Source organism: Sus scrofa, chromosome 18 (genome assembly GCF_000003025.6).
Source record: "Sus scrofa isolate TJ Tabasco breed Duroc chromosome 18, Sscrofa11.1, whole genome shotgun sequence".
NCBI lineage: Eukaryota > Metazoa > Chordata > Mammalia > Artiodactyla > Suidae > Sus > Sus scrofa.
The window spans coordinates 11,067,088-11,083,376 of record NC_010460.4 but is presented as its reverse complement, the minus strand read 5'-3'; the positions used below and the strand labels follow the sequence as shown (position 1 = coordinate 11,083,376).

The window sequence follows — 16,289 nt, the reverse complement described above, 5'->3', positions numbered from 1 at the left end:
TCTCTTGTCACCTTATGTGCCAGGAGAAAAAGTTTTCAGGATTTGCCTCCTTTTTACATTTCTCACAGGAAAATATAGAAACAGAAATTTAAGATTTCTGTGTATCTTCTTTTTTTCTCTGTGTGGTCTTCACCAACCACCAATATTAATATTCTCTTTGATGACAGTTTTTGGTCTCATTTACATTGGTTCAAAATCATCAAAGATGGTTCTTTCTCATTTCCTAAGTTAGAGACTGGTCAGAAAGGAAGAAATGGCTGGAAAGTGGCAGTGCTCTCAGAACACCTCAAGAAAGGAAGAAATAGGCTTACACAAATGTCATCTGTGCAAGGAAGGCACAAAAAAGAATGGTAACATAAGGTGGCCCTTTGAAGGAAGGGTGATCAGGTGACTCCTGCAGCTCACTTTAGGAGTATATATCTATTGATTGTTTTACACATAGCGGGCAGCTGGAGTAACACACTGTTGGCTACGTAACTGGAAAAAAAAGCGTCTTAATGTGTTTAGGTAACTGTCTATTAGCCTCCCCCACCCTCCCCATACATGGTGCTATATCAAGAACCTGTCACAGTTGCCGAGACCAGCTCAGCAGGATGGGGCTGAAGATCGGGTACTGTGAGACTTAAGGAAAAAAGTTAACATAAAACAAGACACAGAGACATTTATCTTAAGTAAATGTGGGAACCGGGGGTCTCAAGGTCTCAGGGACCAAGAGCCCCGCCTCAAGAAACCACAGTGCTCTTAGTGTGCTCTGGAGGATGCCTTCAAGTGAGGAGGGGGCTATGGGTGGAGGATATAGGGGTTTTTTTTTTTTATTATTTTATACGTTCTTTTATTATTTTAAAAGTCACTTAGCTGGTAGAAGGTTAAGCGTATACTCTGACCTTTAGGCACATAACCATCATTAGCATTTGAGTGAGCTGTCTGTGCATACATAGCATTCCAGAGAATCCTCACTGTGCTTCCGTAAGGGCATGCCTATTTGCCGCAACCCTGCGTGCCTAGGTTTGCACCTTGGTTCTCTTGGCTAATGCACATTCTGCTAACGACCGACTGCTCACAAACCACTTGGCCATGAGGTTCCTCTTTCTCTTATTTCTTACAGGACATATCATGCTTGTGCAAATGGCGTGCCAGTCTGCACAGGTCCAGCGTGCCTAGATCAACACATTATGTCCTCATTCAGCTGACCCTGTGAATAACTTATGCCTTTAGGTCTTTGTTCTTAAGCTTAAGTCATTTACCATCACTGTGACTGTTTTTCAAGCAGGAAGATGGGATAAAGTAAAGCAGGACAAGATGGAGTTTTCAGCAAAGAGGCTAAGAAAATATTATAGAAACATGTCTCGTGACGCAGTTACATAGCCACATAGTTGTCATGTAGAGTTACATGTACTTACAAATATATTATTTAAAATGTAGACTGCATGATGTAGACATAGGTAAAAGTAAGAGTATGTATGACTACACAGAAAAATGGGTGTAGTTTTAGACAGATCTACATCAGCAAAACCAGAGTAAAAACAGCATTTCCTGTTTGTGAGAAATTTATAAAACAGTGTCCTGTACTGCATGGTAAGTTGTTCAGTCTCTCTGAAACTTGGATGCCTTATCTGTACAAAGAACTTAAATAATATGCATAGACCTACTGTCCTAGTATCTAATACATAGTAAGTGCTTAATGAGTGATAACCATATTTTTAGGATGCATATGCTCAGTAGATCAGAAATATTTAATTGAGTCTCTGCTGTTAGAGAAGCAAGCTTTATATTGTGCTTGGAGCAGACCTGTTCGAGGTAGCTTTGAACTCTAACAATGTAGTTTTAAGCCAGAATATTCTTTACCAGAGAACTAACTTGGTGTGCACTGGGAAGGTGTGAAGAACATGAGAGATACTAAATCCGGAATGCTTTGATGTATTGTTTTTCGAGCCAGTGTCGTTTTTGCTTGTTTGTTTTGATATCCAGCAGCAGTTCTCAGAGTACGTCTGACACTCCTTCAGGGATGGCAGCCTCCCTTTTCCAAGTGCACATCATGTGTGTCTGGGTTTGCTTCATGTATTTAAACCTAAACAGTGTATTATGACAGGTAATACAGAAACAGATATGTGAATTCAGATAGTAAGCCAGACAGTTAAAAGATGGCCAAAAACGTGAAATAATGCCATCCCTCACTAAATTTTTTTGAAAATAAGTTTTCATAAAAATATCTTATTTGGGGTCATCATCTTTAAATGAATTAGTGAGTAAAAATGTTTTTATTTATTTCAGTTTTGAATGTGGTAAGTTTTGTTCAATAGAACCTATATAAACAAAAGCTCTTTGGGGCTCCAATTTTTAAGAGTGTAAAGGGTTCCTGAGACAAAAAGGCTCCTTGTGGCAATTCTGAAGATCAGCAACAATAGTCTTACAAAATGCAGTATTTCACTGTCAGAAAATCTTTAGAACTTAACCTCTTCTCTTTAATTAGGTTCTTTAGTAATCGAAGACAAAGAGAGTCAACCACAAATGCCTAAGCAGAATCCTGTCGTGGAACAGAATTCACAGCCACCAGGTGGTTTATCTTCAAACCAGTTATCCAAGTTTCCAACACAGATCAGCCTAGCTCAGTTACGACTCCAGCATATGCAGCAACAGGTAATGGCTCAGAGGCAACAGGTGCAACGGAGGCCAGCACCTGTGGGTTTACCAAACCCTAGAATGCAGGGGCCCATCCAGCAACCTTCCATCTCTCATCAGGTAAATTTGGAAGCAGGCCTGTCCTAACTTAGATAATTATAGTACAGTTGTATTCAGCAGCTCTTAAAATAACCAAGGCATCCTTCATCCGTGATATAAATATAATGAATTTATAAGATTTTATCCCATTAAGGACCCCTGATTTCATTCCTAGTTTTTAGCCCTTCTCAAAAAGAACTTAATGGTGTATTTAGCTAGAACCTCTGTTCTATCTGAGCTTCATCATCTTCAAATTATAACAGAGGATAAATAATTGCATTCCTAAATAACCCATGCTTACAATTGATTGGAAAAGTCGCGTACCTATAAGTCATACTTCTTAGATTAGTGCATCAGAATGACTAACACTTTAGACGTCTGTTGTGAGTGGGGATGCAGTGTTTAGAAAAGCACGTTGCATGTTGGAATCTAGGGCAAGATGAAATAGAGAAGTGCAAGGGTGTGGTTTTCTAGAAGTCTGTCTTTTTCAGACCTTATTTCTGAGCAAATACTCCATGAACCATTCTCATTTTTACTAGATATGAAATATTCTGTTAATTTTCAATTTCGTTTTTGAAGATAAAAGGTTTTTAACTTTAAGTAGTGTAACTGTCCTGCTCAGATTACTAAATGGTTTAATACAGAGTAGAATGTCTTAACTTACACAAATTCAAATTAATATTTTCTGTTACTTTTATTTATTTTGTATTTTCCCTATTTCCTAGAAGGATTTGAACTGATTTATAGTAAATGACACAAATGAAATGGCACAGTGATTTTTTTTTTTTTAAATAAGATTCAAATAAAGTATGCGGGACCAGGCTAAGAATTCCCTCAATTTGCTTGAGAACAACACTCATCTCAATTTTTTGTCAACCAGACAAAAAGAAACAGGAGTACTATCTGTATTTGATAAGATATAAGATATGTATTAGCACTAATATTAGCACTAAGAGGAGTGTACAGTGTGGTTCTTTAAAAAAGCAGTTAAATGGCACAATAATGTTTGTGTAGCATTTTTACAAAACAAAGAGGTGATCATCGAAGGACAGACTCTTTCTTGGGCCCTGAATAAAAGTCATGGGTCTGTGTAGATCCTCTTTTTTGAGTTGCTTCTAAGAGGACCTGAGGCCATGCGTTTGAGGTTTATGGCTCTGTAATTGATGAAGAAAGCTTGTCAAATCCAGGAGAATATTAGTGTGATCAGTTGATCATTCCTCTCGAACTTTGTTTTAACCCAGGTTTTTAAAGGAAGTAAATAACAACCAATTTGACAGGTCTTTGGTGAGTGTTCCATGGGAAAATAATTGTATGCTTTAGATACCAGGAATCAACTGGCAGACTTGAGATTTTGTTAAGAACATTGAGGAATAATTTTGTCACTGTCTCTGCAGACTGCAGAGTGACATATTGCAGATAAACTGCAGAGAGCAAAAATTGTTCTGAAGATAAATGTGAAGAGGAAAAGAGAGAAAATAATTACTTGTGGAGTATCTAGTGCTAAGCATTTGTATGATTAATACTTAAGTGTGTGAGAGATGGCAAAGTGATTTTTATTTAACACTTTATTAATCTGAAATAGAATAAATCCATCATTTGTATTAATTCCCTTTTCACTAAGAGGTGAAGAAGTGAGGCAGTAAATAGATACTGTATGTGACCTGGTCACATTCTCATAGATAGTTCTTTAAAACAATGACAAAACAGACCTGGATTGAGCCTTTAGCTTGCTTATCTCGGATATTTGCTTTTGCTGTGTAAGATATATATAAAATGTACAATCTTTATTATTATACAGCCTAATTTTCCCACTTAAAAATAGAGTTGACCCTTGAGCAGTACAGGGTTTAAGGGTGCTAATCCTCCATACCGTTGAAAATCTACATGTAGGAGTTCCCATTGTGGCCCGGTGGGTTAAAAACACAGTATTGTGTCTATGAAAATGTGGGCTTGATCCCAGCCTTAGAAAAAGAAAAAGAAAAAAAATCCACGTGTAACTTAGAGTTGGCTCTGCCCGTCCACTGTTTTGCATCTGAGGATTCAACCAGCCAAGGATTATGGGGTACGAAGTATTTACCATTGGGAAATATCATTGTCTGAGTGGACCCATGAGGTTCAAACCCCGAGTTGTTCAAGAGTCAGCTGTAAAGTAATTTTCTCATCTTTGGGTCGTTAGCCCACACACTGCTCTTTTTCTTTCTCCTCTAATGGCTCTCGGACCCTCTCATCTCTCATTTTGACTTCCCTCTGCCTGATTACTTCTCTACATGTTCCATTCATCAATTTTCTCTCTTCTATAAACTTTTACACTGCCCTGCCCACCTGTGTTCTTAGTTTTCTAACAGTTTATTTGCATATACTTGTGGGAAAATAGCAGTCTATAAGCAGGAGTGTATGTGTGCTTCATTGTGGGTATGCTCACATCTGTCCATAGAACACAGGTAAACTTCAAAGACTCCTTCAGGCTTATACATTTTCTCTATTTTTTTGTAATATTTTGATATTCTTCACCCACATAATTTCCTTTGTTCTTGAAATAGTGTTTAAATCTACTCTTCACTATGTATAGAACCAATTGCTGGCCACTCTTAAAAGTTACTGAGGGTGAACCCAGTGCCAGCGAGTTTGCAGTTGACCCAGAAGGGGAGTAAATTCCAAAAATGGGAGAAGGAAAAGAAAAAAAAAGAGGGCAGGGCTATACTTTTTAGCTGTCTGCCCTCACAGTGTCAAAGTTGAAGGTGTTAGTACTTCAGCCTTATAAATTCCACATTTGTTGGTCTCCTTTCGAATGTGGGCTTTGACAGTTCCCTGTCTGAAAAGTTCTAACCCTGTTATTCAGTGAGATAGCCCGAAAATTAGTATTTACCTTGAGTAAGTTGCCAGCCTTAGAGAGAATTGGATAGTTAAGATGAGACTGTCGTGTGAGGTTACTTTTTTCCTAGAACACTGGTCTCAATTTCTAGGACTGGCATTTTGTGAACAAACTAGGCTCTCCTTCCCAGCCCGTGCCCTATCCTGTAATCTCCCCATTTGAAGGGTTTCCTTTGAAAATCTGTTTTCTTTGTGCGCAAAACTCTTCCTCCGAGCTGTAATTAGTACCCCTGGCTAAGTCCCAGAACACGTTTTGGTAATGAAATGGCAAGACTGGTTTTGAATTAAAGCCTCAGCACTGCCTTTTATGAGCTATGCTTTTTTTCAAGTTATCCAAGCCTTTTAATGTTAGTGTTCTGATGTGTAAAATGAGGGGAGGGTAATCATGAGATAACACATGTAACACAGGCTGATCTCCATGCCTGGCATACACTTGGATCTGAAGGAGATCTAAAATTCAGTAGGTTTTAAATGTTGTTAATATCATCTGTTTTCATTATTAATGTTTTGCTTAGAGTGCAGACCTTGGAGCTAGCGTACTTGAGTTCAAATCTTAGTTGCATTCCTTCCTGTCTTTGTTAGTCTTAGACAAGTTATTTAAATTCTCTGCAGTTTTTTTTCCTACAAAACAGAGAGAATTCCTACCTCAGAGGATTGCTGTAAAGATTAAATAAGTTAACACATGTAAAGCACTTAAAATGGTACCTAACATGTAATAACTACTCCATAAATGCTAGCAATTATTATTCTGCTACCGTGTTACTTTATGAGGTTTGCAGAGGGCAGTTGTTTGCAAAAGATTATAATCAGGGACTTAGAACAATACCAAAGACAAGCTTTTCGTACTTGCCAGTGTGGCCTAGATCTAGTCGTAGTGTAACCTACTTAAAGTTGGAAAATTCTCTCTTAAGGCTCTTTCCTAATGAAACTTCTTTGTTTTAAATTGCTTGTACACATTCTGGAAGGCTGTTCCCCCCCCATATACTTGTTGTAATATTCATAAATGATTCACCTGTGACAGAGTTGCTATTGTTCTATAAAAGTTGAGTTCTCTGTAATTTTTCTTTCAGGAGATGATTGTCACTGAATTGGTTTCATTTCTTTTTTTACAGCAACCCCCTCCACGTTTGATAAATTTTCAGAATCACAGCCCCAAATCCAATGGACCAGTTCTTCCTCCTCATCCTCAACAGCTAAGATACCCTCCAAACCAGAGTATGCCCCGACAAGCCATAAAGCCCAACCCCCTGCAGATGGCGTTCTTGGCGCAGCAAGCCATAAAACAGGTACAGACGGCCTTCCCCTCAGCTGCTTGTTCTGCTTCTCTACGTCCAGATCACATCGAATTTATGAATAGATCATTGATTGTGGAGGAAGACAAAAACTTGTTAAAATAAACATGAGTTACAAAAGTTTATTATAGGTCATCCTGTAGAGACAAAGCTAAGAGAAATTATCTTTTTTAACTGAAGTACGGTTGATTTACAGTGTTGTGTTAGTTTCTAGTGTCATTAAAGTGATTATTATATATATACTCTTTTTTTTTCTTTTTTTCTTTTTTATTACTCAAATGAATTTATCACATCTGTAGTTGTATAATGATCATAACAATCTGATATCACAGGATTTCCATCCCACAGCCCAGGCACATCCCCCCACCCCCCAAACTTGTCTCCTCCGGAGACCATAAGCTTTTCAATGTCTATGAGTCAGCATCTGTTCTGCAAAGAAGTTCAGTCTCTCCTTTTTTCAGATTCCACATGTCAGTGAAAGCATTGGATGTTGGTGTCTCATTGTACGGCTGACGTCACTTAGCGTGATAGTTTCTAGGTCCATCCATGTTGCAAAAAATGCTGGTATTTCGTTCTTTTTAATGGCTGAGTAATACTCCATTGTGTGTATGTACCACATCTTCTTGACCCACTCCTCTGTTGATGGACATTCAGGTTGTTTCCATGTCTTGGCTATTGTAAATAGTGCTGCAATGAACATTGGAGTACATGCATCTTTGCGAGTCGTGGTTTCTCTGGGTAGATGCCCAGGAGTGGGATTGTTGGATCCAGTGGTAGTTCTATGTTTCGTTTTCTGAGGCATGTCCATACTGCTTTCCACAGTGGTTGCACCAATTGACAATCCCACCAACAGTGTACTAGGGTTCCTTTTTCTCCACACCCTCTCCAGCACTTCTTGTTTGTAGACTTTGGGATGCTGGCCATTCTGGCTGGTGTAAGGTGGTACCTCAGAGTGGTTTTGATTTGCATGTCTCTAATAATGAGTGATGTTGAACATCTTTTCATGTGTTTCTTGGCCATCTGTATGTCTTCTTTGGAGAACTGTCTGTTTAGATCTTCTGCCTATTTTTTGATGGGATTGTTTATTTCTTTGGTATGGAGCTGTAGAAAGTGTTTATAAATTTTGGTGAGGAATCCCTTGTCAGTCGATTCACTTGCAAAGATTTTCTCCCATTCTGTGGGTTGTCTTTTTGTGTTGTTTAGGGTTTCCTTTGCTGTGCAGAAACTTTGAAGTTTGATTAGGTCCCATTTGTTTATTTTTATTTTTATTGGCAATACTCTGATAGGTGGATCTGAGAAGATGTTGCTGTCATTTATGTCAGAGAGTGTTTGGCCTATGTTTTCTATATATACTCTTTTTCATACTCTTTTCCATTGTGGTTCGCTACGGATACTGAATATAGTTCCTGTGCTACGCAGTAGGATTTTTTTTTTTTTTTTTTTTTTTTTTTTTTTTTTTTTTTTTGTTGTTGCTATTTCTTGGCGCTCCGCGCATATGGAGTTCCCAGGCTAGGGTTGAATCGGAGCTGCAGCCACCGGCCTACGCCAGAGCCACAGCAACGCGGATCCGAGCCGCGTCTGCACCCTACACCACAGCTCACGCAACGCCGATCGTTAACCCACTGAGCAAGGCAGGGATGAACCACAACCTCATAGTTCCTAGTCGGATTCGTTAACCACGCAGTAGGATTTTGTTGTTTATCCATCATATATATAACAGTTTGCATCTGCTAATCCCAAACTCCCAATCCAACCCTCCTGCATCCCCCCCACCCCCGACTCCTACCCTCCTACCCACTGCCTCTGTGCCCCCTCCCCAGCAACCACAAGTCTGTTCTCTGTGTCCGTGAGTCTACTTCTGTTTTATAGATAACTTCATTTGTGTCGTATTTTGTTTTTGTTTTTGTTTTTGTCTTTTTGCCATTTCTCAGGCCGCTCTCACGGCATATGGAAGTTCCCAGGCTAGGGGTCGAAGCGGAGCTGTAGCCACCGGCCTACGCCAGAGCCACAGCAACGCGGGATCCGAGCCTTGACTGCGACCTACAGCACACCTCCCGGCAACACCGGATCCTTAACCCACTGAGCGAGGCCGGTGGTCGACCCGCAACCTCATGGTTCCTAGTTGGATTCGTTAACCACTGAGCCACGATGGGAACTCCTTCCTAATAATTTTATTCTTTATGCTGTACAAGTTCACTCTTAAATCTCATTTGCCGCAACTAAAATGAGTGAGTACCTTGCAGAGTTGTGCTGAGACCTAGTGCTAGTTTATATGAAAGCACTTGACACCTTCTGGGTACGCAAATGTTTACCTACCTCTTCCCTGTGTAGTATTTTTAATGGGTAGACACACTGTAAAAGATGTTTCCCAGTCCGAGTTATGTTGTGGCCCAGCAGGTTAAGAATCCAGCCTTTTCGCTGTAGCAGCTTAGGTCGTGGCTGTGGTGCAGGTTCAGCCTCTGGCCCTGTGGCTTCCATATGCCATAGGTTCTGCGAAAAATAGACTTGAGTACTGTTTCCTTGTCAAAACTCTAAACATCAATGAATAAAGGAACAAACTATGAGAAAATAGAGTGGGGGATTTAAGTGGCAGAGTAACGTGGAAATGCTTCTTAGGTATTAAGAAAATGCAGTAATCTGGAGTTCTTGCTGTGTTGCCATGGGGTTAGGGATCTGGCTTGGCTCTGTGGGGTTCCATCCCCAGCCTGGACCCAGGGTTAAGGATCTGGCATTGTCGCAGCTATGGCCTAGGTTGCAGATGCGGCTCAGAGTCTGTCCCTGGCGCGAGGTGGGAGGGGGGGATGCGGGATGCAGTAATCTACGTATGATCTTTTTGAGTATATTATTTGGATTTTTGTGAGGGTTTTTTTTTGTTTGTTTTAATCTCATACACATAGAAAAAACTGGAAAGATATACATCAGCTGTAACCGATTATTCTGGGGAGGGAAGGAGAAAGAGAGCGACAGAGACAGGAGAATGGCTGGATATGTGGAGGGGTAGGTGGTAAAAATGACATTCATATTCACAGGGTTTTTTACATAGTGGAGCATATGAATTAGATTTCTCAAAGTTAGAATATTTAGAATATTTCCGACACTGTCGCTTGGTATTATGTACTCCAAATATTAGGTGATAAAGTATTTGGGAATTTTTTTCCCCTGCACAGTCTTGAGATACCTCTTAGTTGGTTTTTTCCCCTCAGTAGTTTATTTTATTTTATTTTTTTGCTTTTTAGGGCCACACCCACAGCATATGTAGGTTCCCAGGCTAGGGGTCAAATGGAGCTGTAGCCGTGGGTCTACACCACAGCAATGCCATATCTGAGCCACATCTGCATCCTACACCATAGCTCACAACAATGCCGGATCCTTAACCCACTGAGTGAGGCCAGGGATCAAACCCATGACCTCATGGTTCCTAGTTGGATTCGTTTCCGCTGCGTCACAACAGGCACTCCTCCCCTCGTATTTTATTATGAAAATTTTCAAACATAGTAAAGTGAAAAAGCTTTATGGGGTCTGATTGCTCTTACTTGCCTTCTCACTTACTATCCATATACCCTTGTATCCACCCATCCATCAATTAAACCTTCTTCTCTTTTGCTGTTATTTTACGTAAATTGTAGACAGCAGCTTTCCTTGACTATCTACTTTAGCTTCCTAGTCTTACCCTGCCGTGTTGATTTCAGCCTCTAACATAATGATAAAGTCTCCTCAGATGTTCGACGATGCTTACTTACCTGTTCATGTATGAGAATTGAGTGTAAAACAAACCAACCAGCCAACCTGAAAGCCAGGGTTTGAGGCTAATGTTTGATGGCTGAGGTCTTGCTCTGTATGAGGGCTGCGAGATGTGTTTATGAGTTACTTATTGTCACCGTCTTCAGGTAGTGGTCTGATTGCCAAAAGATCCTCCATTAAGGAGTTCAGTCATGGCTCAGTGTTTAACGAACCTGACTAGTATCCATGAGGACCTGGGTTCGATCCCTGGCCTCACTCAGTAGGTTAAGCATCTGGCATTGCCGTGAAGTGTAGTGTAGGTCCCAGGTGAGGCTTGGATCCTGCGTCGCTATGGCTGTGGCCTAGGCTGGCAGCTGTAGCTCTAGTTCAACCCCTCGCCTAGGAACCTCCATATTCCTGGGTGCATCCTCCCAAAACACAAAAGACAAAAAAAAAAGATCCTTCCATTTTATGGCTTAAATGATGGACCTGACTACTCGTTGAAGACGCTGGGGAAGGGAGATTGGTAGCAGGCCAGAGACAAGAGTGGGCAGGCAGTCGGCATTCAGTCTTTTTTCTTTTTTTTTTTTTTTTTTTTTAATTTTTATTGTGTATGCTGTCTTAATTTTCATTGTCGGTGCAATACTTCTGCCTTCAACTGACCCTGGTGCCCTTATCTATCCCAGAGAATAAACTTCCAGCCTTCTTCTCTGGAGGTGAAGAAAGTCCTTATTATCTTGACGTAGCTACAAGGAAAGTAGGAAAGGAACATGAGATTTAATCCTTCTTAAGCAGATTCTCAATAGATGATCCTTTTCTTAGCCCCAGTTTTACTTCTTATGCTTCTAATTCCCAAGCTCTTAGAGCTGTATTTTGTTTTTCTTGTTTTCCCTGCTGCCAGCTTAGGTTTCTGCTTTGTCAAATTGACTATGACTAATTCGTTACTTTTTGTGCATTTGCTCCAGCTTCCAAAATGAGTTTTCCGTCTTCTCCTGTTTCTTTGTCTTTATGGTTCAGTGCCTATTTAAAGCGATGTCTTCAACTGTCACTTTAAGTTTCACATGTGTTAGGTAAAGAGAGAAGAAAGTTTGTGTTTTCAGTCCTCCATCTTAATCTTGAAGTTGCTGTGTATGTGTTGTTCATATTTATTTTCCACTATGTATAAGATTTAGTACGTAGGAGTTCCCTGGTAGTTCAGTGGGTTAAGGATCTGGCACCATCACTGCTACGCCATAAGTTCAGTCCCTGGCCAGGGAACTTTTGCATGCCACAGGCATGGCTAAAAATAGCGTACTGTGGTTCTTTGGTCTATACTAACTATTGTCTTCTGGTAAAAATCAGTGCTTTTTATTTTTTATTTTTGGACAGGATTAATGGAAATTATATATACCTGTTTTCTCTCCCCTTCCCATTTAAAATGACAATTGAAATCAAATAGCAGACTGTATCTTTTACTTTTGGTGTGTCAAAAATGTGTCTTTTACTTTGTGTCAGAAACGGGGATTAGACATTTTATGTCATAGGCCTACTGATAGCGAACTTTTCTCTTTCCCTTCTTGCTTCTGCAGTGGCAGATCAGCAGTGGGCAGGCCACCCCCTCGACTGCCAACAGCACGTCCTCTACTCCTTCCAGCCCCACCATCACTAGTGCAGCCGGATACGATGGCAAGGCTTTTGGCTCACCTATGATTGATCTGAGCTCACCAGTGGGGGGTCCCTATAATCTTCCTTCTCTTCCAGATGTAAGTACATTCTTATACTAAGAATCTGTTTTGAAAATTTTACGGGAACTTTACTTTGGTAAAAGTCATGGCTTTGTTGGATTATAGGTTGAATATGTTTGTTTTTAGAAGTTATTTTTATCCTTAACATAGGGAAAAATAAAACGACTAATATTGACACTTGAACATACTGCAGAATGTCTTCCAGGGAACTGGACTGAAAGTGTTTGTAATGAAAGGTCGTGGTGAGGGGTTGTGGGAGCTGACCTGGGAAAGGGGAGGAAGGAGAACTGGGAGGAGGACCTGATGCAGAGAGGGAAGCTAACATGTAGCAACGTATCAAAGGGATGGAGAGACGTTTAGTAATAGAAATGCAAACACTTTCTGCCAGATTATACTGAACCCTGCAAAATTACCTCTGATTTCTGTTATAATTAACTTAAATATATTTACTCTCTAGACCCTGTCAGGATGACTTTTCAAAAAATCTTATCAAAGGCTGAATGTATAACATTCTATAAACAGATCCATATACATAAGTTGATACTTGATTTAATCTCTCATTCGGTAAGCTCGGGTAATCATGCATACAGACATTCAAAACTTTAATAAATCTTATGAAATTTTGAAAAAATTTAAAAATTTTATTATTTAGTTTGTTTTTTCAAGGTACAGAGATCAACTGATATTTCCAAAAGTTGCATCGTTACCCTTACCAGAGTTACTTCATTTATTCAATAATCGTGTATACTTTAAATGGATAGAGTGCATGTATTTTTCACGGATAGGTGATAGGAGAACTTCTGTCTCATTCCTGTAATTTTTGTTTTAGCTTTTAGGATTACTCCGTAATGTAAATAACTTTCCTTAGGTTAAGATCTAACCAATCCAGTCATTCTAGTACTTTTTACACTTTCTGAAAAGTATTGGCCAAGGTATTGCCCAAAGAATATTAAAAGTAAATAACTCCTCCACCAACTGAAAGAGGCACCCGGAGGGTAAATAATTGTGGTCCTCAGGTCAGATGGTTCTCCAGCCTTCCTCACCTGGGATTCCTCCTGTGAATCACAGAATAAAGAAACTGTTTTGGGAGTGCCCGTTGTGGCTCAGTGGTTAACGAACCCGACTAGTATCCATGAGGACAAGGGTTTGATCCCTGGCCTTGCTCAGTGGGGTTAAGGATCTGGCATGGCTGCGAGCTGTGGTGTAGATCACAGACATGGCTTGGATCCCATGTGGCTGTGTCTGTGGTGTAGGCCGGCAGCTGTAGCTCCAATTCGACCCCTAGCCTGGGAACTTCATATGCTGCAGGTACAGCCCTAAAAAGCCCCCCCCCACCCCAAATAAATAAAGTATTCAAGTTTTTTATTCAGTAGAAATTTATCAATGTTTTATCCAGCATGCAATTAGGAATGAGGTGTTACATTACAGTAGGTATCTATAAGGGATCAAGTAATGTATTTAAGTGAATTTGTCTTCTGGAAATGGGTTATATATGCACTTGGCTCATCTACCTACTGCATAGTTCTCAGAGTGTAGGCCCAGGACTCGGGGATCCCTACAACCTTTCCAGAGGTTCCCCAGGGTCCACTCTGTGTAAGACCAGATTTCCTTCATATTCTTCAGTCAAAACCACGCATCTCAGTAGATTGAGTACAGAAGCAGATACAGGAATCCATGTGGCTCTTACTAAGCCAGACAGTAAAGAAATTTACAAAATGCGAAATCGTGCTACTCTTCTCACCAAGGTGTTTTTAAGTTGGAACCTTTGTTTTTAATTTTAATTTTTAAGGGTGTGAGTAGCACACAATACTGCTTTCTCCTGGCTTATAACTTCTGAAATAGTATGACCTCCGTATATTTAGTATATTTACTAAGTTGAAATACTAAGATGTGTGAAAGCTTTTTTTCAAGATTGTTTATGGGGAAATTATGCATCAGACCCGCTCAGGATATTTACATATTTTATTATTTTTAATCATAATTTAACTATTGAAGTTTTCTTACAAATTTAAGGTAGCTTTTAATTTGTAAAGTGAGATACTATGAAAAAATTTATTTTTTTATAAGATTGACTGTTCAAGTACAATCATGCTGGACAATATAGTGAGGAAGGATGCTAGTGTAGACCATGGCCAGCCCAGACCACCCTCCAACAGGACCGTCCAGTCACCAAATTCATCAGTGCCATCTCCAGGCCTTGCAGGTAAAGTGGACCTCTTTTGATTTTACTAGTGTTTATTTCAGTTTTTACTTATCATAAGGAAAAAAAATCAGGACTTCCCATGGTGGCTCAGTGCTAACGAACTTGACTGGTAACCATGAGGGTGCGGGTTCCACCCCTCATCTCGATAAATGAATTAGGATCCAGCGTTGCAGTGAACTGTGGTGTAGATCCCAGGTGCAGCTCAGATCCTGAGGTGCTGTGGCTGTGATGTAAGCCAGCAGCCACAGCTCCACTTCGATCCCTGGCCTGGGAATGTTCATATGCTTTGGTTGTGGTCCTAAAATGACCAAAAAAAAAAAAATCATCCTCCATTCACACTCCCACCCCTGCTCTTTTTTTGGTCAGATGCTTAAAATGGGTCTGAGTTTGGGTTACTCTTTAAAATTAGCACACTTTCAAAGTGGGAAGCAAAGATTAAGCCTCAGTACATTTTCAGTTCAACAAAACTTAGAGGCATTATAGCCCTCCTAGAAGGAAATAAGTATTATACTTTTTCTTCTTGATAAGTTGCCTGTTGTATCCTCTCTTTCTGTATGGAATTTGCTTAGACTCAAAATTTACCAGTGACCATCACTCTTGGTGGTTTGTTTGGTATTTAATTGTGTTTAAGAATTTTTAACACAACTCTCCTCCAGGAGAGAAGCACTCTGGCTAATGCTTCTCCCGGAGACCTTTGCAAATTAGATGTCTTAGACCAAATAAGGAAAGAAGAGAATTTCTCCAGCCAGCCCAGCCACACAGGCATCATAAAGCAGCTGTGGAATTTTAAAGGAGAAATTTATTTAGAATACATCAACAAAGTCAAAGGAAATGATTGACAAAATGTGGCAGAGAAACTACTCAATCGTGTTATAAGTTCACACAAATAAATAAGAAAAGTATTTGCTGTTGCCGAAGCACCTGAGTAGATAATTCCCTAAAAAGGAAATACACACAGCCAGTAAAACAGGAGGAAGAGACCAGGCGGTTCGCCTCACTACCAGTCATTGTAAAGTCAGATGACTTCGTTGCTATTAAATAGGCTTAAATACCAAAAATACTCATTGATGAGATGTAAACTCCTCCGGTACATACTGTTGGGAGTGTAACTTGGCAAGACTTTTCTGGAAACCATTTTGGCATTATTCCCAAAGCCTGCATTTTTCCAGTTCAGGTTCTGTGTCAGGCGCTGGAATATTTGTTTCACTGTCTCCCATTAATTAGCAGCCTCTGTGTGGCTTGCTTTCTTGGCCTGCTTTGGTATCAGCCCCTACCACCTCCTTCCTGTGCTGTGTAGCTTTCCTGTCGGTCGTGTCCTCACTCGGCCCTGCTCTGGCTGCTCTCGCATTCAGCAGTGCTGGGAGACGTTTTTGATCGTCGCGCCTGGCAGCGAAGTATGGACAACTGCTGCTCCTCCTAATAACTGGTCGAGACCAGGGGTGCTGCTAAACTTTCCACGGTGCACACGCAGCCCCCCATCGCAGAATTATTTAGCCTGAGATGTCAGTAGTGTTGAGGTTGAACAGCCCTGCTCGTTTAAGGGCACTTAGGCTCCCTACTGTTTTATGTCCTTTCATTATGTTTCCAGTTTCAGTGCAGTACTGAGAACATTCAGTAGGAATTCCATAGTTGATGAATTTGTTTGATGAAGCTGTATGATTTCCTCCTCAGGACCTGTTACCATGACAGGTGTACACCCACCAATACGTTCACCGAGTGCCTCCAGTGTTGGGAGCCGAGGAAGGTAAATTGACTTACTCG

General features: G+C 40.3%; 1 protein-coding gene across 4 annotated transcripts in view; it reads left to right on the top strand.

Moving 5' to 3' along the window:
* TRIM24 (tripartite motif containing 24) overlaps nt 1–16,289 on the top strand; it is a 96,545-nt gene that overhangs the window by 68,379 nt on the left and 11,877 nt on the right. For 2 of the 4 annotated variants that reach the window (XM_021079187.1, XM_021079186.1), the window contains 5 exons: nt 2,471–2,739; nt 6,702–6,875; nt 12,170–12,343; nt 14,393–14,528; nt 16,200–16,272. In XM_021079187.1, coding sequence (XP_020934846.1) covers nt 2,471–2,739; nt 6,702–6,875; nt 12,170–12,343; nt 14,393–14,528; nt 16,200–16,272 — 826 coding nt within the window. The remainder of the gene's footprint in view (nt 1–2,470; nt 2,740–6,701; nt 6,876–12,169; nt 12,344–14,392; nt 14,529–16,199; nt 16,273–16,289) is intronic. The other 2 variants (XM_021079188.1, XM_021079189.1) reach the window with 1 other exon arrangement.